This window comes from Schistocerca americana, chromosome 4 (genome assembly GCF_021461395.2).
Source record: "Schistocerca americana isolate TAMUIC-IGC-003095 chromosome 4, iqSchAmer2.1, whole genome shotgun sequence".
Lineage (NCBI taxonomy): Eukaryota > Metazoa > Arthropoda > Insecta > Orthoptera > Acrididae > Schistocerca > Schistocerca americana.
The window spans coordinates 273,589,324-273,616,883 of NC_060122.1; the positions used below are offsets into that span (position 1 = coordinate 273,589,324).

The 27,560-nt window shown below is 43.0% G+C and overlaps 1 protein-coding gene across 1 annotated transcript in view; it reads right to left on the reverse strand.

The window, feature by feature from the left end:
* The window catches only part of LOC124612259 (proteasome activator complex subunit 4-like), a 231,161-nt gene that overhangs the window by 17,176 nt on the left and 186,425 nt on the right, over positions 1–27,560 (reverse strand). Inside the window, exons 28-30 of the mRNA XM_047140346.1 lie at positions 23,231–23,397; positions 11,270–11,392; positions 10,887–11,092 (exon numbers count right to left, since the gene is read on the reverse strand). Coding sequence (XP_046996302.1) covers positions 10,887–11,092; positions 11,270–11,392; positions 23,231–23,397 — 496 coding nt within the window. The remainder of the gene's footprint in view (positions 1–10,886; positions 11,093–11,269; positions 11,393–23,230; positions 23,398–27,560) is intronic.

Consider the following 27,560-nt stretch of genomic DNA (forward strand, 5'->3'; position numbering starts at 1 on the left):
CCAGTCAGTTCGTTTCCCAGGATCCCAATGTGACCCAGGGTCCATACTAGGACTGTTGATATTTTTAAAAATGTTGGTAATCCGATATATAAATATTTTTTAAAAAAGTATCATTATTAGCCCTCAATATATTGAGAAAAATTATTGATATACTGACAGAAAAAAAATAATATTGATGTACTGGCCAAAAGAAATATTGGCTGCACATCATAAATATCCAGCCAGTTTTAGGGCTGTGTCTGTAAGTATTGATTTATTATTAGATATTCTGTACACATCAAGAAGCTAGCAGCCTGCTTATCCCTCTTAGAGGCAAAAATTGAAAAGGAAACTGATGCGTGCTCACACTTGGCGATAACCACTTTGCTAAAAATTGTTGTAACTGCAGATAAGTGGCACAATAAAAAGTGTCTTATGGGTCCACTGTTCCATTTCATCACATATTGGATTTGAATGGAACACTTCACGTTGACTTCCCTGTTCTTTTGTTTCTGCAGACACCAGTGAACTAGCAGTTGTGTCAAAACTGCATGGTGAAGTTAAACGCTGTAGTTTCAGTTGGCCGATTATGTCAGCATTCCTCTCACACATCTCTGCCCACTGCAAAGACCTATATAGTCACTTAGATTTTTGTCCATCAGTTTCAGCAACTGCTTTTGAAAAATGCCAATGTTTTTTAACACAACTGGTGTGCTATTTCTTCACATCGGATATCTTGTTATTCCATTCACGCCACCACCCCGCTTCATATAGTCAAAGAGAAAGACTGGAGGTGATGAAAGCTCAAAAAGTAGTAAGACTCTTTCACATAGAGAAAGTAAAATTATGCTACAACAATTTCAAAAGAACAGCTTGAAATATTTATCAAAAATTGTGAAAAATATATAATATGAAATGTTAATATCAGCACTTGATATCAACATTTCGATATTGATATACTGGTGAAAAAAATTTTGCCAATATATATACATATATCGATATTTTTTGAAAAAAATACTGATATTTTATCAACAGACCTACTACAGACAAAGAGCACTGAGTGCCCATGCTGTTCAAGGACATACAGGATAGCAATGACCAAGGGATGGCGAGGGAATAACTGGTCAATAGCTTGCAAACTGCTCAAGGAGTCGTTGCACATGAGAACGGATCCATCAGCGCAGGAACGGGTATGTTCAAGAGCACAAGAGATGGCTACCAACTCCGCAGTGAAAACAATACAGCCATTCGGCAAGGAGAGTAGTTCAGTATGTCCCACTTGACTATAAGCAAAGCCTATGTGACCAGTAACCAACAAGTCATCAGTGTAGACGACTTCTGAACCATGGGATGCACCAATGATGGAGCAAAATTGGTGACGGGAGGCCTCAAGATGAATCGACTCTTTTGGACCCTGTGATAGATAGAGATGAAGCTGTGGCCAAGGTGTGCACCATGGAGGTGTACAGGGGTGGGTCCAGAGGAGAGGTGGGAGATAAAACAACTATAGTTCAGAGAGGATAGACCGGATGCAGAGTGCAATCTTATTCTCTTGTCGGGGTCACCGTTGCAGATGATGAATCACTGTATTAGGAAAGAGGAGATGGTAGTTTGGATGCTTAGGAGGAGCTGTGAATGTGGGTAGTGTAACTGACAAGCTGCTGTCAGTGCTGAGCCCACAATGCAGGGACCCCAGCCTCCACGAATAATCTGTTCACAGGGCTTGCTTAAAAGGCTCCTATCACAAGTCGAGCCCCACAGTGGTATATTAGATCCAGTATCCGCAATGCTGAGGGTGATGCTGAACCATATGCCGGACTCCCATGATCGAGACGGGATTGTATCAGTGCTTTGCAAAGCTGCAGAGGGATAGTGCTCTGTGCCCCAGCTTGTGTTGCTCAGGCAGCAAAGTGTATTAAGGTGTAACCAGCACTTTCACTTAAGCTGGTTGAGTTGGGGAAGCCATGTCAACCAAGTATCGAAGACCAGTCCTAAAAAGTGATAAGTCTCCAGCACATTGAGTAGTCGAGGTAAAGTTCTGGTCATGAGTGAATGGTACAATATTGAAGAAGTGCATAATGCGAGTCTTGGCGGCAGAAAATCAAAAGCCTACACCGTCTATATGGCTCCTTGTAGTCAACGTTCGGTGACACCCACACTAGATGAGGAATAGTAGAGGTGAAAGTTGTCAGCATACAAGGAGGGTTATACTGAGGACCCCATAACTGCTGTTAGACCACTGATGGCTGCTGGAAAGAGAGGGACACTCAGCACTCAGTACAGAGCTGTGGGGCGACCCCATTCTCTTGGATGTGGGGGAGGAGTTACTGTGGAAAGCATCAACTAGAACCCGGAATGTATGGTGTGATAGGAAGTGATTTTAGATATCCCCGTAGAAAATAGTCAGGGGGAGCCAGGTCAGGTGACCTCACAGGCCTCCTCTTCAAAATCGGGTGTGCGAGTAGTCCTCATGTTCCCTGGTCCCTCATTTCTTCTTTCCAATGAACCAGTCACCCGCATTCATCGATCAAGAGAAATAAAGTCATCATGAAGGATGACGTCTGATAAATCGTTCCCTCTACAGCCTTTCAGCAGCAAGAGCATTGCAACGTACTTCCCCATACACGAGGCGCATGTAGTCAGTGAGCTCTGCGAAACTGTACCAGCACTGCTCCATCATATTGTACTGTACGTATCTGAATAGCACAAAGTAATGAATGGGTCTGTCATTGATTCATAGTACATTCTGTCATGGGACAATATAAATACGATACAATAGAGCCTCTTTATGGACAAGTAAACTGAACAAAACCAGCACATGACTTCCTAGTAATCAGGCTCATCCTCCCTGTTTCCTTGCAGGAAATAAAGAATGTACATGTAAACAAACAGTACAGTACATGTAAACTTGTATGTATGTTGGCTGTAAATAAGCTAGAAAACAGCAACACTAGACAATGGGGCAGACAAGTTTACTTTCACATCTCTTTAAGCTGGCTTCTCTGACCCCTGGTTCCCTATCTCAAATTGTTCAGTGGAGCACTCTCTGTGTCCTGTTACATTTTTGCACGCTCTTACGGGAACCCCCTGTATATAATGCTAGAGGATGGATATGTTTCTTAATGTGGGCCACATTTTACAGCAACATTTGGCTGCAATAGCATTGCCATTAACATTGCAGCAGTGTGGCTGCAACACGTTGCAACATTTCACTGTTGCAGGCAAAACTGCCGATGTTGCAGATACTAGCCCATGCATTGCTGTGGAATTGTGGGTGTTGTCCATCAAGGGTGGAGAATATTTCGTATTGCAGGACAATATCTATTTCTGTCCCCATCTGGAAATGCTTCCCTCTCCCTCTCTTCTTTGTTTCCTACTTCTCTCACCGACAATGCTGAAGTTGTGTGTCTGAATGAAAACAGTATTGTTTTTCTTTTGTCGATAGGTTGCGTGTACATATACCTGGTTTTTAATTGTGAGCAGCAATGCAGCAGTGGAAAAACATGAGAAGTATGAATTTCTTAAAGTGATTTAACTATGAACAGATCTAGGAGACATCAAAAGTATCATCTACAAAGAGTGTCTGATAAAACAACAGTTGGCAAGCAACTGCTGATGAGCTCAAAATCACACTTGATTAAGTAAACAAAAAGTTCAAAGTCTTCAACCCTACTGTATTTTACGGGCTATAAGATACTAAAGACTATAAAATGTACCTTAATTTTTAATCAATTTGTTTAAAAAAATGACATTTCCATTATTAGATTGCAAAGCCAGACTAAAAAAAATTCTTAGTTTACAAAAGCGAACTGACCTCTAAAACCCCTGAAAATCGTCATCTGAACTCCCCCCCCCCCTCCTCCTCCTCCTCCTCATCATCCATCATCATCAATCATCATCATCATCATCATCATCATCATCATCATGACTGTTGTCCTCAACAAATATAAGATGGCCTTCACCGTCATCAAGAGCATTAGTTATGCCATCTTTCACTCTAGACCACAGCTGTTTTATCCAATGACATACTTGTTTGATTGCAGGTCATTTTAAAGCTCCCTTTGGCATGAATTCATGTAAGGTTTCATCCAGCACCCATTTGCTCCATTTCTCTCTCATATATATTTTAAATGGTTTATTTATCGAGACATCAAGAGGTTGCAATTGTCAAGTAACGCCTCCTGGAGTAACAGCAAGCTCTGTATTTCCTGTCTCAAGTTCTCTTTCACAGAATTTTTCAAATGACTAATAAACTGATCTAGCCCAAGAGGAGAACTCTTCTTCAACAAAGCATCTTTCCCTTAATCCATAACTTCATACCAGCGTCATCCATCCAACCCTTGTCATGTATGTGAACACCACCACCAAAGGTATTTTAGGTTTTGGCATTGTTTTGTGCTTGAAAATGATCACTGGTTTAAGTTTAGTACTGTCAGCACAACATGAAAGGACAACAGTGTAGTGTATGTTTTCATGTCCACCTGTTCATGTCCCATCTCTGGCTGCAACCCTTCTTTCCATCAGTCCCTATACCAGTTCCAAACTGAACAATCCACTGCCCTCACCCACCTAATCCTTCACCTACACATCAACTCAGCCAATGAACACACCCGTCAACTCCTATGCTTAATAAAAGTCCTCAACCTTTCCTCTCCCACATCCACACCGGCTATCCAGAGCATCCTCCTACAGGCCAACCACAAATTAGAACAGCATGCCACCCTTCACCTCAAAAAACATCCAATCTCCTGGTTTCCCACCTCCGGAAAGGCAACTCACTCACCCTTCACAACCTTTCCAGCAAACCTCAACCACCTCTCATTGCACACAAACCCAGTCTCTCCCATCTACTTAGTCTCCCACTTCCAGCTCCACTCCCTCCAAAACCTCAAAATTACAATCAACACAATCTGGCACCACAACACCCTAATTCAGTAGTTAACCTTTCCTCCAAACCTCTCTCCCAATCCGAAACCTCTGTCCTATCTAAAGGCCTCACCTTCAGCCCCACTCCCAGATTCAACCAAACAGCCCTCGTCAAAGATTTACTGTCCTACACTCGTACTCTCTGCTGGAAGTATCACTTTGCCACGAAGAAAAATGATCCTAATCTTACCCCTAATGATCCAACTCCCCAAGACACTATCCAAATTGAACCCTGCCTGGAACAGTTCCGTCCTCCGTCACAGCGGGACCCACCTCCTCTTCCTCAAAATCACCCTCTCCAAACCTTCCAGGAATTTCTGACTTCCAGCCTTGCCTCTCAATCCTTCTTAAAAAACCTTAATCCTACTCCCAACATCAACACTGCTGAAGCCCAGGCTATCCGTGATCTGAAGGCTGACCAATCCATCGTCATTCTTCCGGCAGACAAGGGTTCCACGACCGTGGTACTTGATCGTCGGGAGTATGTGGCTGAGGGACTGCGTCAGCTTTCAGACAACACCACATACAAAGTTTGCCAAGGTAATCCCATTTCTGATGTCCAGGCGGAGCTTCAAGGAATCCTCAGAACCTTAGGCCCCCTACAAAACCTTTCATCTGACTCCATCAACCTCCTGACCCCACCGACACCCCGCACCCCTACCTTCTACCTTCTTCCTAAAATTCACAAACCCAATCATCCCGGCCGCCCCATTGTAGCTGGTTACCAAGCCCCCACAGAACATATCTCTGCCTACGTAGATCAACACCTTCAACCCATTACGTGCAGTCTCCCATCCTTCATCAAAGACACCAACCACTTTCTTGAACGCCTGGAATCCTTACCCAATCTGTTACCCCCAGAAACCATCCTTGTAACCATTGATGCCACTTCCTTATACACAAATATCCCGCACGTCCAGGGCCTCACTGCGATGGAGCACTTCCTTTCACGCCGATCACCTGCCACCCTACCTAAAACCTCTTTCCTCATTACCTTAGCCAGCTTCATCCTGACCCACAACTTCTTCACTTTTGAAGGCCAGACATACCAACAATTAAAGGGAACAGCCATGGGTACCAGGATGGCCCCTTCGTACGCCAACCTATTCATGGGTCGCTTAGAGGAAGCCTTCTTAGTTACCCAGGCCTGCCAACCCAAAGTTTGGTACAGATTTATTGATGACATCTTCATGATCTGGACTCACAGTGAAGAAGAACTCCAGAATTTCCTCTCCAACCTCAACTCCTTTGGTTCCATCAGATTCACCTGGTCCTACTCCAAATCCCATGCCACTTTCCTTGATGTTGACCTCCACCTGTCCAATGGCCAGCTTCACACGTCCGTCCACATCAAACCCACCAACAAGCAACAGTACCTCCATTACGACAGCTGCCACCCATTCCACATCAAACGGTCCCTTCCCTACAGCCTAGGTCTTCGTGGCAAACGAATTTGCTCCAGTCCGGAATCCCTGAAGCATTACACCAACAACCTGTCAACAGCTTTTGCATCCCGCAACTAACCTCCCGACCTGGTACAGAAGCAAATAACCAGAGCCACTTCCTCATCCTCTCAAACCCAGAACCTCCCACAGAAGAACCACAAAAGTGCCCCACTTGTGACAGGATACTTTCCGGGACTGGATCAGATTCTGAATGTGGCTCTCCAGCAGGGATACGACTTCCTCAAATCCTGCCCTGAAATGAGATCCATCCTTCATGAAATCCTCCCCACTCCACCAAGAGTGTCTTTCCGCCGTCCACCTAACCTTCGTAACCTCTTAGTTCATCCCTATGAAATACCCAAACCACCTTCCCTACCCTCTGGCTCCTACCCTTGTAACCGCCCCCGGTGTAAAACCTGTCCCATGCACCCTCCCACCACCACCTACTCCAGTCCTGTAACCCGGAAGGTGTACACGATCAAAGGCAGAGCCACGTGTGAAAGCACCCACGTGATCTACCAACTGACCTGCCTACACTGTGACGCATTCTATGTGGGAATGACCAGCAACAAACTGTCCATTTGCATGAATGGACACAGGCAGACAGTGTTTGTTGGTAATGAGGATCACCCTGTGGCTAAACATGCCATGGTTCACGGCCAGCACATCTTGGCACAGTGTTACACCGTCCGGGTTATCTGGATACTTCCCACTAACACCAACCTGTCAGAACTCCGGAGATGGGAACTTGCTCTTCAATATATCCTCTCTTCCCGTTATCCACCAGGCCTCAATCTCCGCTAATTTCAAGTTGCCGCCACTCATACCTCACCTGTCATTCAACAACATCTTTGCCTCTGCACTTCTGCCTCGACTGACATCTCTGCCCAAACTCTTTGTCTTTAAATATGTCTGCTTGTGTCTGTATATGTGTGGATGGATATGTGTGTGTGTGCGAGTGTATACCCGTCCTTTTTTTCCCCCTAAGGTAAGTCTTTCCGCTCCCGGGATCGGAATGACTCCTTACCCTCTCCCTTAAAACCTACATCCTTTCGTCTTTCCCTCTCCTTCCCTCTTTCCTGATGAGGCAACAGTTTGTTGCGAAAGCTTGAATTTTGTGTGTATGTTTGTTTTTATTTGTGTGTCTGTCGACCTGCCAGCACTTTCATTTGGTAATTCACATCATCTTTGTTTTTAGATATGTTTATATAGTTATATATCTAAAAACAAAGATGATGAGACTTACCAAACAAAAGCACTGGCCGGTCGATAGACACACACACAAACACAAACATACACACAAAATTCAAGCTTTCGCAACAAACGGTTGCTTCGTCAGGAAAGAGGGAAGGAGAGGGAAAGACGAAAGGATGTGGGTTTTAAGGGAGAGGGTAAGGAGTCATTCCAATCCCGGGAGCGGAAAGACTTACCTTAGGGGGAAAAGGACAGGTATACACTCGCACGCGCGTGCACACACCCACACACACACACACACACACACACACACACACACACACACACACACACACACACACACGCATATCCATCCGCACATACACAAACACAAGCAGACATTTGTAAAGGCAAAGAGTTTGTTTATATAGTTATAGCTTATATAGTTTATATAGTTATAGCTTTAGCGCCTTTCATGGTAAAAGTTCTGTTAATCGGTGCATCAAATGTCACAGGAGTGTCGTCCACATTCACTATTTGGCTTAGTTCCACATTGGTTTTCTTTTGATGTTGAATAATAAAGTGATAGAAAGATAATGTTTTCTCTTCATACTCTTGTGGATGCCACGACACTTCATAAACCTGTAGCACCAACCAACTCCATTCTTAAAGTCTGTTAAGTTGCACTGTAGCAAAAGCTTATGAGTGTGTATTTGAATCACTTTTCTATCAACTTCAATGCCCTTTTTTACAGTGTACTTGAATTCATTTCAACACATCACTTAGTTTTGGTCATTTTGTATTCAGTCCTCATTTTCTACATTTAGTCTTCCTCATTTTTTTCGGTTCTTCTTTGTTAGCCACCTGGCCAAAATGCTGCTCAGCTGCTCTGTTTCCAAGTTGCTCTGTATATGCTATTACTTTCAATTTATAGCCCACATGACATGAATACTTTTTTATCCGTTAAAAAACTAGCTACTAAAAAAATGTTGTACAACAACAGATAACACAAATCACTTTAAATTCATGTTCACTGGCACTGTAGATTGCAATGATGCATCATAGGATAGACAGTGTTTGGGTTTGTGACGGCAGGGTGGGAGGGAGACGGTGCTAGCAAGCTTGTGAATTCTCACGACTCGTGTTCATTGCATCAGTGCACTGCTGCTGCCAGCTGAATCCAATGTTGCAAGATAGAGACAGGTTTCCTGTCCACTCAGTTTGCATTTGATGCTTTGAGTTTCATACTGTCTGCCTGCAGCAGGAATTGATAGTGTAAACACAAATGTGTTTTCATGTACTGATGAACCAAAATAAAATATACATAAAAACTGCATTCTTATTTCAAACCTGCCTCAATAATTGTTCAGTCCATTTACCAGAGCATTGTACACTTCCAGTGCCAAGAGGATTACTGATGAAAAGTGCACTTTAAAGAAATACATTAAATTTCTGTAAGAATCAACAGTAGCTGAAAACTGAAGAGTGGTGATTGCCAATCTGTTTGTAACTGCTATATACTGTTTCATATTTGTACTGATTTTCACAATATCAGATGAATTCTTGTACAAGATATCCAAAATCATATTTCGACATTCCAGTAAAATTATGGAAAAGGTACGTATCCAACAATAGTTCATGAGCTGAATGTTTTGAAGCATTCCACTTGCTTCACAAAGGATGTATACACAAGGTGCGTTTTCTAACTTAATTTCTTGTGCAAAGCAAAAGTATGAGAGCCACACTCACTTTCACTAGGTAAGGTTTGTCCACTTTATGACAACAGTGTGGCCCAATACATAGTTCTGGCCTGTAAATGTATTGCTACAAACATTTCTGTGCAGCAGTAGCCAGTAATGTTTTCATACATGTGGCTGCAATTCATGTGGCCACAATGCTGTCAGACAACACTGCTGGGATATATTGTTAGCAATGTGGAAGTTTTAGTGTCTGTGTAAACCTACCTTTATGTTTTTTATATGCAAACTAGGGAAACACCTTTATCATTATGTGTGATCCTGAAAAGAAGACTCCAGATGAATAAGGAGACTTTTGTAACTAATTCTGATCTGCAATATGCTCTTGACACAGTAAACTGGAAATTTGTTTTGTGTTGTATGTGAATAGCGAGTATCACCTAAAAAGATAGGCAACTATTGTGGAAACTACATGAGAACAAATTCATCCTAATTAGTGTTAATGAAGTGTAAGAACAGTCTTAAAAAATATATAATTAAAATAAATGGAGCAATACTGCATGTCATACCATTTGCTGCTGATGTTTTTTCTGTACAAAATTCATGAATATAACCAATTGTCAAAAATACTGGCAGCTGTGCTCAAACAGTGGATAAACACTAATAAAATAAACAGCTAATATTACATAACAATGGTCAGCAAATCACTGCATTTGTTCTGAATATCTGAATGAAGAGGTAAAACAGTTGTAACAATGTAAGGAAGAAAGACTGGGTTAACGTCCCATTGACATAGAGGTCTTTACAGATGGTGAACAAGCTCCCAGGCATTTGCCTAGGGAAATCGCAGAAAATCTAAATTTGGATGGCCAGACGCAGGTTTAAACCGCCGTCCTCCCAAATGCGAGTCCAGTGTGCTAACCATTGCGCCATCTTGCTCGGTTTTAACAACTGAGAGGACATCCACCAGCAGATGCAACATATATCTAGACAATTTGGGGTACAGACTATCGAAGGCAGGTTACTCTCCAAAAACATACAGGTTACACTCTTTTTCTTCATATTCTGCTTGGCCCTCACCCTCTACATACGAAAACACTGGCGGTAGTTCAAAGTGTATTTGTGTAAAAGTTGTCTTATCACTTCAAAGGATAATGTTGTAAAAAAAATAATAATGCTTGTTTAATGATGAAATCTATTCCACTGTACATGGTAAATAACATAAAAACAACTGAATTATTTAAACTCCGTACTTTTGCAATTGAATGTAAGTTTCATCACTTTTTTCCCCTAAAGAAACTAAATTTAGTTCTGTGTCATATACAATGAAAGTCAACAGACAAATACGGGCTATATAAATAAAAATATACAATCACAAACAATACAGATTAAATAACTATTTGGCAAACAACAGATGTTAAATGGCTATGGAGAAATTGTCTCCATCTCTCTGATACTATGCATGTACAACTGATCATGTAGGACAAAAGTATGAAACCTCAAATTTCATAATATAACAATTAGTGGGAAGCAAGAACCTTATTAATTGTGAATCACCAGTAGAATTTAACTCTCAATCATAATTTTGTATCATAGGACAGTGTACTGCTGAACACAAACTAGAATTTAGTCCATTATGAATGGTATACTGTCATTATTCTCTTACCATGCTGATTGATTCCATGGCAGGTGGAATATATTCTGGCAATGTAGTAGTTTGGGCTAGCATACCCAACAGACTAGTACAACATTTACAAAGCTCCTCATCAACATCGTAATTCTCCATCAAGCACACAATATGGAAAAATTTAAAAAACTCTGGCACTCCTCCATAAACAGCCCGTGTCAAGCTGCCTGTCAGCCATCTGCAAACTAAACAGACATTCACGTGAATAGAAATGGAAACAATTGAAACATGCACAAAAATACAGAGAGAGATCCAGTATGTGTATCTGGAATAAGTAACACTCAATTTCAGTTTAAGTGTTCAAGTACTCTAACATTTTGATCATGTACTTCAATCAAAGAAAGTAACTGGAATATGCAAACCTGTTTTCAGCAATCGTATGGCAACATCTTTTTCATCACTGCTCACATCAATACTTTTCAACAATTTCATTGCTTCTTCTATAGCAGCTTCACTCTTTATGTTATCTATGGACTTTGCTACGCCTGAAAAAGTGAAATGTTTGTTGCTGATATCAACTGCTCTTCTCTAGTAGAAGGTAAGGAGGGAGGGAAGAGGGAAGAAAAAATAGAATGTGACAAACAATTTGCAGAACTATAGCTGTACAGTTTTAGTTTCTGTACTGAAAGTATGCAATAGCAATAGATCATTAATATCACAATCATGTGTGCTACCACCACCACTCAGTTTTAGCTGACATTCCTAGACTACACTGCTGGCCATTAGAATTATAAGGCAGGCAGGATACAATATAGCAAAATTTTACTTATTGTGCATTGATAGTACCATAATAAAATAGATGAGTAAATGTGTAGGTGATATGGGGATGTACAGAGTACACAGTTTAATGAACAGAGGCTCTACCCTACCTATGCATCAAGCTGAAGTGATTGGTGACTCCATGGAGTGCTGTGCGCCCAACAACCACATATGTTAAATTAAAAGTAAGGTCAGTGTTGGCCGTAATATTGGTGGTTTATTGATAGCAAAATTGATTTTCAATCACATAGCAATCATCTTCAGTGCTGTGGTGTAGAAATTAAACTCATAGGCACTGGTATCAAGTTATTATCAGTAACCAAAACTGAGAAACAATCACAATAATTCCTTGTTGTGATCGTTTCTCAGTTTTGGTTACTGATAATAACTTCATACCAGTGCCTATGAGTTTAATTTGTACACCACAGCACTGAAGATGATCGCTATGTGATTGAAAATCGATTTTGCTATCAATAAACCATCAATATTATGGCCAATGCTGACCTTTCTTTTAATTTAAGCTGAACTGAGTTTGGACAACTGATAAGGATACGTCACTCCACACTGCTTAAACCCTACGCAGGAGTTCATCAACAAGATTAACTGTTTTGAATGGCTGAATGATTTGGTTTGGCTTTGGTTTTGTTTTGTTTTGCTTTGCTTTAGGGTGCAAAAAACAACAGGGGTCATACTTGCCCAAGTCAAAACTATAGCACACAAACACAGAGAGGAGTTAAACAACTATACATCAGTCCCAATTGACAGAATAGAAGACAGCTAAAAACAAGCATTTGGAAAAAGTGCTAAAAAAGACATCATATAGAAGCAGAGGTCCAAAACTAAAAATTAAATGGCCTTCGCCATATTGCTTTGGCGGATAAAAAGTAAAACACGGTCGAAAGCCCGCGCATCATTTGCTAAAATGGTCTATATATTAAACAGCAAATCCAAGCAGGAATGTAAATGGTTAAAAAATGGGCATTCCATCAGGAAGCGGTGGACAGTAAAAACGTGGGCGCAATGTGTACAAAGTGGTGGGGTAGCGCCACTTAACAAATGACGATGGCTTAAGAGGTAGTGCCCAATACGCAGCCTAATTAAAATGACCTCCTCCCGGTGGGAGGGAATATAGATAGTCGCGGGCTGAGGTACGAGGACTGCAGCCTAGTTTCCTGGCAGACTGACATGACCAGGAACCCAAAGAAACATCACCAATAATGAGCAAATGACAGTTTTCCTGGACCCACCGCACTAAGAGATGGGCGGTGTAAAGCGCACATAGACTTTGAAAGGTGCTGACCGAGTCTGAGCAGAGGACACAATTGAAAAGGTTGTGTCGCTGGATGTGCTCTGTGGCCTGATACAAGGCAAAGAGCTCGTCTGTAAATATTGAGCAGTGTACTGGAAACCAATATTGAAAGACATGGGTGCCAATGACAAAGGCACACCCGATCGCAAGGTCAGTCCAAGAGCCATCAGTGTATACAAAGGTACTATCGTGAAGTTCCACGCGAAGGTTGTGAAACTGAAGGTGAGAGACAAAGGCCAAGGTTAACATGGGCCACTTCATGAAGCCAAGGTGGTAAAGGGTTCACACCCACCGGTAAAGGCGCAGGTGGCGTGAAGTTAAGCCACCGTAGCAAGTGCCGAAAGCGGACTCCAGGAGGTAACAGAGAAGAATGACGCACCCCATACTGATGGTCAAAGGAATCATCAAAGGAGGAGACATTGGATGGGTGGCCACACGTGGCAGACAAATGGCATGCATAACTGCTGAGAAGAAAGTCACAGCAGTAGAGAAGTGGTAGTTCAGCAGCTTCAGCATACAGACTCTCAACTAGGCTAGTGTAAAAGGCGTCCATGGTCAAATGGATGCCACGATGGTGGATAGTGTTGAGACAGTGTAACAGGGATGGGCATGCAGACACATAAATAGAGCGCGAGTTTCAAACGGACAAGGGACTGGTACAAACGGGAAGAGGACGGTTCGATCAGCACCCCACAAAGTACCATTGATGACACGTAAGACATTGAGGAACCATGTACAGCAGGCTGGCAGGTAAGACACATGGGACGACCAAGAAAGTTTCCTATCAAGCATGAGCCCCAGGAATTTCGTAGTTTCAACGAATGGAAGGGCAACAGGCCCACAATGTAAAGATGGTGCGACAAACCACTTGCGTCTCCAGAAATTCATACAGATGGTTTTGTCAGTGGAAAAGTGAAAGCCACTGTCGATGCTCCATGAGTAAAGATGACCAAGACATCGCTGAAGATGCCGGTCAGTGAGACAGGTCCGTGGAGAACTGCAATAGGGACAAAATCATCAACAAAAAGGGAGCCGGAGATGCCTGGCGGGAGACAGGCCATTATAGGGTTACAATTATTTGGAGAACATGATGTTCAGGACAATAGTCAAACACACTATGTATTGAGGAAGGTCAAGACAGCACAGGCAACAAGCGGTCTTGCTTTACCCTACTAAAGAGTAACATCACAGAGACCTTGATGAAGATAGGGCACAGCCACCAGCCTTAACATGCAAGAAATGCATCAACTGTTTTCTAAATTACTATTATGCAAACCAGAGTTGAAATTGCTGTGTACACAATGGCAGCAAATACCATCCTGCCAGGTGCTGGCCACAAACAATAACAAATAAAATCTAGAGATATTAATTTTCCTTGAACCCTTCACACAGACATGTCCAGTATGGTCTTATACAGAACTATGAGTCATCTTAAAAGACAATGTGGTGTCACTCGTGTCTTCAGTCCTGTTGTTTGGCATACCTATCTCTGCTGCCTTATCAAAGGAAGTGCCAACAATGATTGCTATGCTCACTCCCAGTTGTGTTCTAGACATTGTTGTGCTGAGTATGTAGATACTTGTCTTGCTGTAAACAATCCCATTTCATCATTCACAGTATGTGATGTGGCTGAATAATCCCGCATGAGTGAGCAAACAATATGTCTATCCTCTTGGGTACTATTTGTGTGGAGCCACTCGGATCTTGCACGACATTGGGTGTAGCCTTCCCAAACTCTTAATTCAATATTCACATGGCGGGCATGGTTTCTCAACTAGTTGACTAACACAAGTAATAATAACACACAAATGTAAACTGCAGTCTTTATAGGCCACAATCCTGACATTGTCCAATTACAATGGATGCTGACAGATGTTTCTCCTTCTTAGACAAAATGTAAAACAATCTTTGCACACACAACCAACACTCAAATGAAATTTCTGAATGAGAAACTCTCACTGTATAATCTTTCCTTAATTGTGTACACAATATTTGTGTGAATATAGACCAGCCCTTTTTCCTAAATTCTAGCTTGAAAAGTCATGGTGTGAGTTTAATTAACATTTTCCTCTCTCAGATCATAATTCATCATTTCAGAATGTCACTTATATGTTTTTGTAAGTTCAAATTAATACCATTACAAGTTACTGCAGTAACTTCTGTAAGCCATTACAGATTTAAGAGGAAAATAGCAGAAAAACTTATACCTTGTCTTTGAATACAGTAGCTGTTCTTCCAGAAAGAAACAACTGCACCACTGCTGTTCAGCACCAAATGTATGTTTTAGCACACTACGTTCATTTACATTATTTAATTAGTACTGTTCGACACACCAAAATAGAGTGGTGTTTGGTCTGTGTTCCCTGTTTGGGAATGTAAATAAAAATTTTTGCATGAGGTGGATCATGTAACACTTGAAAAATATCAAACTGTTTTCAAATCTTGAGGCAGTATTTTCCCAATTGTAGTTTTGTGACAAACAGATAGTTTATTCAATTGCATAAATCAGTGAACTCACCCATATGAAACTATTAAATTCCATTGCCTAAATGTTTCTTTTACTTATTATTTTGCAGCCTTCACAATTGGAGTCATTTCTTCAACCAAGTCTTTTTGCACATCTGGATATTTTCACTTTCACTATCAAAATGAACACTGACTTTTTTAACTATTAAAAAGAGTCTTACTTTTTTTTTATCTACGTGAAATCTACATCCATCTTCCCACTTTCTGTACTCCTTTGCATAATGTCTAGCTGATAACCTGATGTTTATCAACTGTTATGTTGCATTCCCAAAATAATTTAGTGTATGCATCATGTACGCAGTATTAGAAGTAGAAGAAGATGTTCTTTGTAACTAAAGATAAATTCATTAGTGTGGCCTATATTCAAGATTTACTTTTTCCTATAATCTCTTATCAAACGTTTAGGTGCAGACTACGGTAACCTGCAGTCTAAATTCATGGTTGGTTGGTTGCTTTAAAGATTAAAGGGACCAAACTGCAATGGTCATCGGTCCCTTGTTTCAGAAACACACAGAGCACAGTGAAACCATCCATTAGTCATTCTAAGCACTAAAAGAAAAGCTCCGGGGGAAGAAAAGCTCCAAGGTCAATAATAAAGCAACATGGAAAACGGAGCACAACAACAAAAACAACATAGAGAAGAAAGGCAGAAGGAATTAAAACTGTACAGCAGAGGATCGTGGCTGGCTGATCACGAAAATAAAAGGATGAGCCAGCCACTCTGCAACACGTTAAAACCTCCAGCCTAAAAGATTAGGGTGGAGTCGAATTACAACACAAAACTAATTAAAATATACAGCTCAAAAGAGGGTGATGTAATAAAATTAAATGGACCTAAGAAAGGCGCTTGCGCGAATAAAACTTAAAACCCGATCTGCCACAGAGACATTGTCACCTAAAAGAGATGATAAATCACCCTGGAGATTAAAAGTTCGCCTGAGAGCGGTTAAACGAGGACATTCCAACAACATATGGGCCACCGTCATGATTGCACCACAGCGACAATGAGGGGGGTCCTCTCGACACAGCAGATGACCGTGCGTCAGCCAAGAGTGACCAACGCAGAGCCTACAGAGAACAACAGAATCCCTGCGAGAGGCCCGCATGGAGGAACCCCACACAGTCGTGGTCTCCTTTACTCGCCGCAACTTGTTGGATGCAGACAGAGTGCGCCATTCGTCTCCCCACATCCCAAAGACCCGACGGCGCAACACCAATCGGAGATCGGTTGCCAGGAGGCCGATCCCCAACATCAGTTTGCGGGTAGCTTCTTTGGCTAACTTGTCGGCGAGTTTGTTTCCCACTATCCCAATGTGTCCCAAGGTCCATACGAACACCACTGAATGTCCACGCTGTTCAAGAGCATGAACTGACTCCTGGATGGCAACAACAATGGGATGGCATGGGTAGCACTGGTCAAGAGCCTGCAGACTACTGAGAGAGTCACTGCAAATGACAAAGGACTCTTCAGTGCTGGTACGAATACGCTCAAGGGCACGAAAAATAGCTGTTAGCTCTGCAGTGTAAACACTGCAGCCTTCTGGCAAGGAGCGCTGGTCTAAATAGTCCGCATGAGCATAAGCGTACCCCACACGGCCATCAACCATCGAGCCATCTGTATAGATAACCTCCAAGTCACGGGATGCGTCGAGGAGAGCAAGAAATTGGCGACACAAGACTGCAGGAGGAACGTAATCATTTTGCCATTGTGAGAGGTCCAGCCGAAGCTGCGGCCGACAAATACTCCAAGGTGGTGTATGTGGGTGGACCTGAAAAGCAGATGGAAGAGGCAAAGACTCGAGTTCACTAAGGAGTGACCAAACATGGATCCCAATTGTATGGCCTGATCGCAGCCGCCGGTGTGGGATATGGACTGCCACATTAGCGTAAAGGAGACGGTAGTTAGGGTGACGGGGCCAACAACGGACGTGGGCCGTATAGTCGGTTAAGAGTTGTTGACGCCGAACGCGAAGTGGAGAAACCCCAACCTCAGCAAGTAGGCTATTAACAGGGCTGGTGCAGAATGCTCCTGTTGCCTGTCGAACCCCACAGTGGTGAACGGGGTCCAGCAGTTGCAATGCTGAGGCCGACGCTGAGCCATACGCCACACTCCCATTGTCCAGTCGGGACAGCACGAGGGCTTTGTAGAGCTGCAGCAGCGTATTACGATCTGCACCCCAAGTTGTGTTGCTGAGGCAGCGGAGGGCATTCAGATGCTGCCAGCACTGACGCTTGAGCTGACGAATATGTGGAAGCCAAATAAGCCGGGCATCGAACAGCAATCCCAGAAAATGGTAAGTGTCAACAACCCTGAGCATGGCATCCTGAAGATAGAGCTCAGGGTGGGGATGGACAGTTCGACGCTGACAAATGTGCATAACACAAGTCTTCGCAGGAGAAAAGTGAAACCCATGGGCTAGGGCCTACGCCCGCGCCTTGCGTATTGCTCCCTGCAACTTACATTCTGCAACACTAATGGTGGAGGAGCTGAAAAACATGCAGAAATCGTCAGCATATAACGTGGGTGAGACAGACGATCCCACTGCTGCTGCAAGGCCATTAATGGTCACAAGGAAAAGTGGCACACTCAATACAGAGCCCTGTGGAACGCCGTTCTCCTGGACATGAAGTGAACTATGGGATGTGCCAAGTAAAACGCGGAATGTCCGAACAGATAAAAAATTCTGAATAAAAATGGGGAGAGAGCCCCGGAGACCCCACCCGTGCAACGTGGCGAGAATATGGTGCCGCCACGTCGCGTCATATGCTCTGGAGAGGTCGAAAAAGACGGAGACGAGGTGTTGGTGCCTGGAGAAAGCAGTGCGGATTGCAGACTCAAGGAAGACCAAAGTATCGGCAGTGGAACGGCCCTGACGGAAGCCGCTCTGGCACAGAGCCAGAAGACCCTGAGACTCGAGCAACCAACACAGCCATCGGCTCACCATACGTTCCGGTAGCTTGCACAGAGTGTTTGTTAAGCTGATGGGCCGATAGCTATCCACATTAAGCGGGTCCTTACCAGGCTTCAGCACCAGAATGATGGTACTTTCTCGCCACTGCGATGGAAAGACACCATCGTCCCATATGCGGTTGAAGATGGCAAGAACACATCGCTGACAGTCTGGGGACAGGTGTTTGAGCATCTGATTGTGGATGCCATCTGGCCCAGAGGCTGTATCGGGGCACTGTGCCAGGGCACTTTGGAGTTCCCACGAACTAAATGGGGCGTTATATGCCTTAGGGTGGCGAGAAGAAAAAGAAAGTCGTTTGCCTTTCTCCCGGCATTTCAGCGCACGAAACGCGGGCGGATAATTCCCTGACGCAGAGGCCCGAACATAGTGCTGAGCGAAATGCTCGGCGACTGCAGCGGCATCGGTGCATAGTGCCATGTTGATGGTAAGCCCTGGGACACCTGTAGAGTGCTGCAATCCAAAGATGCGCCGAATCTTCATCCACATCTGGAAGGGTGAAGTACGGGAACCAATGGTGGAAACGTACCTCTCCCAGCACTCCTGTTTCCGCCTTTTGATGAGCCGCCGGACCTGAGCACAGAGACGTTTGAATAAAATGAGGTTCTCCAAAGACGGGTGCTGCTTATGTCGCTGAAGAGCCCGCCGACACTCTTTAATGGCTTCAGCGACCTCCGGAGACCACCAAGGCACTGACTTTCGCCGGGGACACCCTAACGAACGAGGAAAGGTACGTTCCGCAGCGGAAACAATCGCTGCAGTCAGTGTCTCAACAGCCACATCGACGGTACCGTGGGGGAAGAGATTCAACAGTGGCAGCAGAGGAGAACACTTCCCAGTCTGCCTTACTAAATGCCCATCTGGGCAAGCATTCATGGGAGCGACGCTGGGGTAGTGAAAGGAAGATGGGAAAATGGTCACTACCACACAAGTCGTCATGGACTCTCCAGTGGACTGATGGTACAAGCCCTGGGCTGCACAACGACAGATCTATGGCCGAGAACGTGCCATGTGCCACACTGAAATGTGTGGCGGCGCCAGTGTTTAAGAGGCAGAGGTCGAGTTGGGAGATGAGATTCTCGACAGCCCTGCCTCAGCCAGTAATCTTCGTTCCACCCCACAGGGGATTGTGGGCGTTAAAATCCCCCAGGAGAAGAAAAGGTGTGGGGAGTTGAGGGACAAGTGCAGCCAATTCGGCCAGGGGGACTGTACCTCCTGGAGGGAGATAGACACTGCAGACGGTTATGTCCTGGGTAGTCCTTACTCTGACAGCCACAGCTTCCAACAATGTGTGAAGGGACACGGGAGCACTACATACAGAGGTAAGGACATACACGCAGGCTCCACCTGACACACTATTGTAAACACTACAGTTACAGTAATAGTCCCTGTAACCACGAAGGACAGGGGTCCGCATTGCCGGGAACCAGGTTTCCTGGAGGGCAATGCAGAAAGCAGGTGTCATGCTTAGAAGCTGTCGTAGCTCAGGGAGATGGCTGAAATAACTGCCACAGTTCCACTGGAGGATTGTACAAAGCGTGTCCTGTAGGGGCATGAAGGCACGGAAAAAGCAAATTACTTCACAGAGTCACATGCTGCCACCGACTGAGTGACTGACGTCGCAACTTCCATCGTTTCTGAGGAGACGGCGATATCCAGGTCATCAGGGGACGTAAAGAGCTCGACCTCATCCTCAGAGGCTGAGCTCACAGGAAGCTATGGCGCGGGAACCACTGGGTCCTTATTCTTCTTAGAGAGCTTTCTCTTCTCTCTCTTGTCTTTGGGAGGAGGGTTTGCATGCTGGGAGGGCTTTCCTGACGCATTATCAGTAACAGAGGAAGAGCGGAAGAGCGTGAAGCCCTTTGACCAGCAGCTGGTGGCTTCTTCAGCCACTGGCTAGTGACTTGTGAGACACTGGGAAAGTCCTTGGAAGGGACTCCCCCAAGGGATCCCTTCCGAACAAGTGAGGCCGGAGGAGGCTGTCGCCTCTCCGGCTGAGAGGTGGAGACTGACGTCCCCACTTGTTCGGGGCACACTGTTCCCAAACTGGGTGTTTTGGGAGTAGTGGAAGAGAGAGTGGCCCCTTCCAGTGGTGTGGCAGGCGTAACATGACTGTTCTGTGGGCCAACTGTGAAAGGAGTCTTTGCAGGAACTGGTGACGGCAGTGTTACAGCAGCATAACTCCTCAACATAGGTGTGGGGTTGAGCTGTTCTAATTTCTTCCTCGCCTCTTGGTAAGTTAAACGGCCCAGGGTCTTAATTTCTTGTATCTTCCGCTCTCGTTGGTAGACTGCACAGTCTGGCGAGCAGGGAGAATGATGCTCCCCACAGTTAACGCAGGTGGGAGGCGGAGCACACGGAGCATTGGGATGCGAAGGTCGTCCACAATCTCGACACGTGGGGCTGGCAGTGCATCTGGAGGACATGTGTCCGAATTTCCAGCACTGGAAGCATCGCATAGGGGGCGGGACATAGGGCTTGACATCGCACTGGTAGAGCATGACCTTGACCTTCTCAGGCAAGCAGTCGCCCTCAAAGGCCAGGATGAAAGCACTGGTAGCAATCCTATTATCCTTGGGTCCCCTAAAGACACGACGAACAAAGTGTACACTTCGTTGTGCCAGATTCTCCCGTAGCTCGTCATCAGACTGTAGCAGAAGATCTTTATGAAAGATAATCCCCTGGACAAAATTTAGGGACTTATGGGGAGTGACATTAACGGTTATGTCACCAAGCTTCTCACAGGCGAGTAATGCCCTTGACTGTGCAGATGAAGCTGCTTGTATCAAAATGGCCCCGCTCCGCATTTTGGAAAGAGATGCCACTTCTCCGAACTTATCTTCAAGATGGGTCACAAAGAAGAGAGGCTTAGTCCCCATCAGTTCCACTGCCCACAAGGTATTGCGGTGAATACGGCTCCTGTCTGTCCGCAGCCCTACGTCCCTCCCAGGGCGTGGCTAGGGAAGGGAAAAATTTGGGGTTATATGCCACAGCGTTAAAGTCTACTTTACCGCGCTTAGAGACGTTGGTGGTCGTTCAACCAGCAGATTGAGACTTCATCCGCTTCAGAGCGGATCATCCACCCCGATGCCACCCACTCCGACCAGGGGCTCTCCCCACGGGCGCCACCCAGCCGCAGCAAAGGCCACCTGGCAGTATGGCCGTTGCCGGGAGTCCCGATGCCCCAGAGAGACAGGCAGCTACTCCTTGGCTTACGTGGGGAGGTGGCAGCTCAGGCATCGGCAGTGCGATCCCTATGTTGTCAGGAGGCTACAACCTAGAGGGTAAATGGCGACCCCACCACAACGGGCTGGCTACCGTGCTGGATGTTGGGTGCCATGGGAAGTCCATAATTATCGTGGGTGCAGATGGTGACGCACTAAGGGTGTAACTTATGCAATCCACCAGGTGTGTATGCCCAAAATAATGGATGGTGGGAGCAGTTACGACGCCAAGACGATGAAGAGCACCAAGGTCTTAGGGCACAGAGGACTTATGGTGCACCACATAAGGTGTCCTTCCCCAAAAGGCTCGTACGTCTGTGGAATTTGGAAGAATGGAGGTCAAACCCTAATGGGGACCAACACATGAAAGGCCGAAACAATTGAAACTCCTTTTAGTCGCCTCTTACGACAGGCAGGAATACCGCGGGCCTACTCTTATCCCCGAACCCGCAGGGGGGTCTAAACTCATGCAAATATGGTGCAGAATGTAGATGGCATTCCACCCACCAACTTTGTGTGGTTGTACTGAAATGTTAAATCATTTGGATATCCAAGCATGTAGTAAACTTCATGTCTATTTGACATTTGTTGCATGCTGTCTTCTAGGTGTCACAATTTTAATGGCCATAAGTGTATTTTTTAGTTTTTCTATATTATTTATGTCTATTACATTATGTTTATATTCAGTATTTATAAGCCTGTCATAACTGTCAGTTAGCACCTTTTGAACTTTGGCCTTTTAACTTGCTTAGAAAAATGATATTGCAATTTTCCAAATTTTTAAGTAAATGTTTGGCTTTATCAACTACCTGATTTGTACGTGACTCTGTTCATCAATTTTTCCACTTGTTTTTACCAATTTACTTAAGTGCACTCGTGACACGAAATACACAGTTTACTTTTTTGAAGATGTAGAGGCATCCCAAATGGCTATATTTCATTTTTGAGGATTTATTAATTCCCACCATGGACATACCTACATGTCCAGGAGACCTGTCTCTCGCATTTGCCTGTAAGTGTCCCTAATTGGCATTCTTTATAAGCAGCTTTTTAATTATGTGTTTAATAATATGGCATGAGAGTGGTAACAATGTACTCGCTGTTAGTGCTGTGTTCATATTGAAACTGCTAGGTTCATAGGTACACACTTGCACTTGCTTTAAAATTGAGAACAAACAGCTTTCAAAAAAAGCTGGGATTTAACATCAAACCAAAATATGACAGAAAAATTTATGATACTCAGGAGTTGTATGCCTTTGTTCAGTAGCGCCAAAGCTAACATGGTAAAATATTAACCATGTTTTTTCCTGTATTTACATTATTCTAACAACAATCTTTGGTTCACATTACTGCTGCTATTTATAAAATGTCTCTCTCTCTCTCTCTCTCTCTCTCTCTCTCTCTCTCTCTCTCTCACACACACACACACACACACACACACACACACACACTAACACACTAACACACTTACATACATTTTTAAAAAAATATTTTCTTGTAAAATTAAAAATAAACTACATCAATTATTTATCTTACCTTTCTGTACAACATGATTTTTTGTTGGACTATTTGTTTTTTCACTTGTCTGATGTAAGATCTCCAGTTGGGGTAGAATACTATCAACAAAATCTGAAATGTGTGGTGATTTTGTCCGTGGTCCATCAGGAAACACAATGTCAGTTTCTAAAATATTGCTTATGACACTGGAAATGAAAAAACAAGTGAAACAATAATTCCAGAAACATATTCATTTCACAGATAGACTACTAAAAAAGTAATGCCCAGACAGATTACTAAACAAGTAATGATGGGGGAGTACAAAAAAGGAGGAAGGTGAAAATAGTCATCGTTTAGTGATCTCATCACAATGGAAGGCATCGAAGCAATTCAGTGGAGGGATGCTAGATTTGTTACTCGTAGGGTCAAACAACAAGATAGTATTACGGAAATGATTTGGGAACTCAAATGGGAGTCCCTGGAAAGAAATCAACACTCTTTTCAAGGAACACTCTTGAGAGAATTTAGTGAAGCGTTGTTTGAAGCTGACTGCAGAACAATTCTACCCCACCAACAGAAATTTTGCGTACGGACCATGAAGATAAGATATGAAAAATTAGGGCTCATACGGAGGCATATAGGCAGTCATTCTTTCCTCGCTCTATTTGCAAGTGAAATATGAAAAGAAACGACTAGTAGTGGTAAAAGGTACCATGGTGACTTGAGGAGTACGTATGTGTAGATACTGATTTAGAATGAAATTAAAATCTTCATGTTAGAAATAATTTTTACCAACAGGGTGGAAAATATCAACACACACCACATATGACTGTCAGGTTCATACTAGTCTTCTGAAAGAAAGTCACAACAGACAAACTAAATTCATTCATTTGGTAAGTGATAAAATTTTAATCGCAACTGCCAAACTGATGTATTTTCAGATTACAAGCTACATGCCAGAACCTCTTAACAATTCAAACTTAACAACACAACTCTTTACATGAGTATACTGTGTGATAAATGTTTGTGATAAGATAAATTCTGTCTCGGCTTAGGAGCATGACACAAATCTGCATCCTTGCTGTTTGCAAGCAATACATCATCCAATTGTGTCTTGGAGAACAACTCAAAGGCTCAACTTATCACTGGTTCCTCTACCTCCTAATCTCCAAAGAGGCTCTCCCACTGTGCTGCAAGAGTGAATACCCTGAGAGAAAGGATGTAATGGAAAGTTTGATCCCTCAAGCAGTTAAACTCAAATACATCCTTGTCAGCTGCACAGACAGTAACTCAACCACAAAGTTGCCAGCTGAATTCTCACAGGTAAAATTGTATTAGTCTGCCAGCTGTTGATCACAGGTGATACTCCTTTATCAGCTGAAACATAGGGACATCTCTGCTGATGCGCTTTCAGCTCACTTCTGAAAATGAGCTCAATCAGTAGAAATCAGAAATTACTATCTTCTGTCATCGAAAGGAGAAAGTGTAAAGTGGTATATGAATGAACTTCGAATATTTAAGACTGTTTCAGTGCAAATGTATTTATTGATTCTGAAGCCGGTGAGAAGATATAGCAGCACATACTGTTCCAGATTACTGTCATATACAGGAACTGCTGAAACCTCACAAGGAGACAACATGGTGCAGGATTCTCATTTTGAACATTTATTCAAGTATACCACACTATAAGCGCCTTTGATGTGATCATGAATGTTCTAAATATAAAAAAAGTCTACTGTTAACTATTCCGGAAAGTTTCATCAATTTCAGACGAATGATTCCTGCACTAGAGCAATTTAAATAAAAAAAATTATAATTAGGTATGTAAACTGCCAACAGCTAAAATTACTGACTTACTGACCGTTTTGATTGCAAAAACTGACTACGGATTCAGACAAAAGAACACCTGCAGACTAAATACTGACTCAAATTTCTTATTAGGAAAGAAGCATCAAAAGCATTTTCTTCAATCTGGCAACCATTCCTACCAACTTATTTAGCTATTACAAAATTACGTACAATAATAATGAAAAACAACCTGGAAAATCATTGCATTTTATTATAATACTACTGGCATGTTTCTATTCAGCACAAATATACCTAAAACTAGAAAAAGCTTTTAAGTCCAGTAATACATTACCATTTTCAGAATACAAACAAAATGTTTACACTTGAAAAATGTAATATTACTGTCTTGAGCTGCTGATAAAATTCTTTATTTACACAACTAGTTTCAGTCGACTGACCATCATCAGGTTCATAAAAGTATTCACAGCATCATATTAAGCAAAATATAAAATCATTAACATCAAATGATAAAATCATTAATTAGGCACTGTTATCATATGGTATCACAGGGTGGGGCAGATAAAAGTAGTCTGTGTAAGTATTAACAAAATGCACTGAAATTACAGAAACGAAGAGCTGAAATAGGCTTGCCTTTTATTGACAACAAAAAATACAGTGAAAAATACATTTATAGAAGATGTTGAAAATGACCCACTGCAACATCAATACACAGCTGTGCATGTCTAAGTACATCCTAGCATAAAGTTAGGATATCTATGGTGGCAACTTAGTGGCTGATGATGTTTTCATGACAGTTCAGTTCCTGTATTGTGTGTGGATTTGTTTCATAGGTCTTACTTTTCAAGTGTCCCCACAGGCAAAAATCACGTAATTAGATCCAGTAAATGTGGTGGCCATAAATGTTTACTGACAGTTCGTTCCACAAAGACCACATCATGGACCTGTTTCAGGGATAACTTAGACGTGAGACATGCTGGCCCGTCTTGCTGGAATAAGCGCTACTGTCTTTCATAGACAGCGTGCTGAGCACAAAATGTATCAAAAACTTCCATATGTGCAACCATGTTGAGAGTAGTGTCAAAAAATGTCAGTCCAATGATAGGCGTTTCTGCTACATCGCACCAAACAACAATTTTTTCATCAAGGGCTGGTTGCTGGAACACAATGTTAGGGTTCTCCATTGCCCAGTACTTCATGTTTCGTGAATTCAAATGACTGGAAAGATGGAACCATGCTTCATCACTCATCATGTAATGGATAGGGTCTAACAAACCATCATTGAAGTCATTCAAAAGCCACGTGCAGTAATCTACACATTTCTGACTGTCATCTTTCCATAATTTCTGCACAACTGTCACATGAGAAGGCTTCAAATTACGACCTTTTAAATATTCACTGAGAACTGCTCGTACTTACATGAGCCTGCAAAGGCCAATTTGTATGTGATATGAATCTGTTAAAAAGGATTAATGCAGACTGCAGTTATAATCTGAATGAGTGCAATACCTACCATTGTTTTTACACTGTTGGTGTAATTAATTTAATGATATGACAGCTGCGTCTAATTCATGATCTGAGGTTAATGATTATATATTTCACCTAACGTGATGCTGTGATGCTGTGAATACTTTTATGAACCTGATGGTGGTCAAGCAACCAAAATTTGTTATGTATGTGAAGAATTTTATCAGCAGCTCAAGGTGGTAACATAACATCCTTTCTTCCAGGAGTGCTAGTTCTGCAAGATCCGCAGGCGAGCTTCTGTGAAGTTTGGAAGGTAGGAGACGAGGTAGTGGCGGAATTAAAGTTGTGAGGGCGGCGCGCGAGTCGTGCTTGGGTAGCTCAGTTGGTAGAACACTTGCGCGCGAAAGGCAAAGGACCCGAGTTCGAGTCTTGGGCCGGCACACAGTTTTAATCTGCCAGGAAGTTTCATATCAGCGCACACTCTGCTGTAGAGTGAAAATTTCATTCTGGAATCTGATAGTGTGAAAAGAAACTGAAGGAAAAATAGCAGGAGTACACACAGTAGGGGAAAAATGACAGATGACGAATTTTAGAATCCTGCAACCATCACTAAGAATCATGAATCAAGACAGCATACATGGAAGAAACTTGCAGGGACTCCAGAAGATTAAAGATAGAAAACACAAAGGTAATACACACATTTAGAAACAAGGTTTTAATCTGCAAAACATTTCCAGGAGCAGATGATTTATTAGTTATTAGGTGAAAAACCCAGCATTGCCTGGATATTCATTATGCCAATATTATATCAGAAATGGAAACAACAAATGAATAGTGTTCATATTGAAGTATCAAAACGATTTCATTTCCATGTATTCGTGAAAACGGCTTATAAATTACGAAACAGTTGTACAAAAAAATACACATATTTCCAAACGTATAAGTATGGTATTGAAATTAAGAGACAATCCCAGAGAGTTTCTGTAGGCTGGGTGCAGCTACTTCACGTGTCTACAATGTGATTTTGTAAACGTCTCTTGGCAACGTCTCATCATATCTCTGTAAACGGCTACTGTTTTCACCTATAGCTATTTGC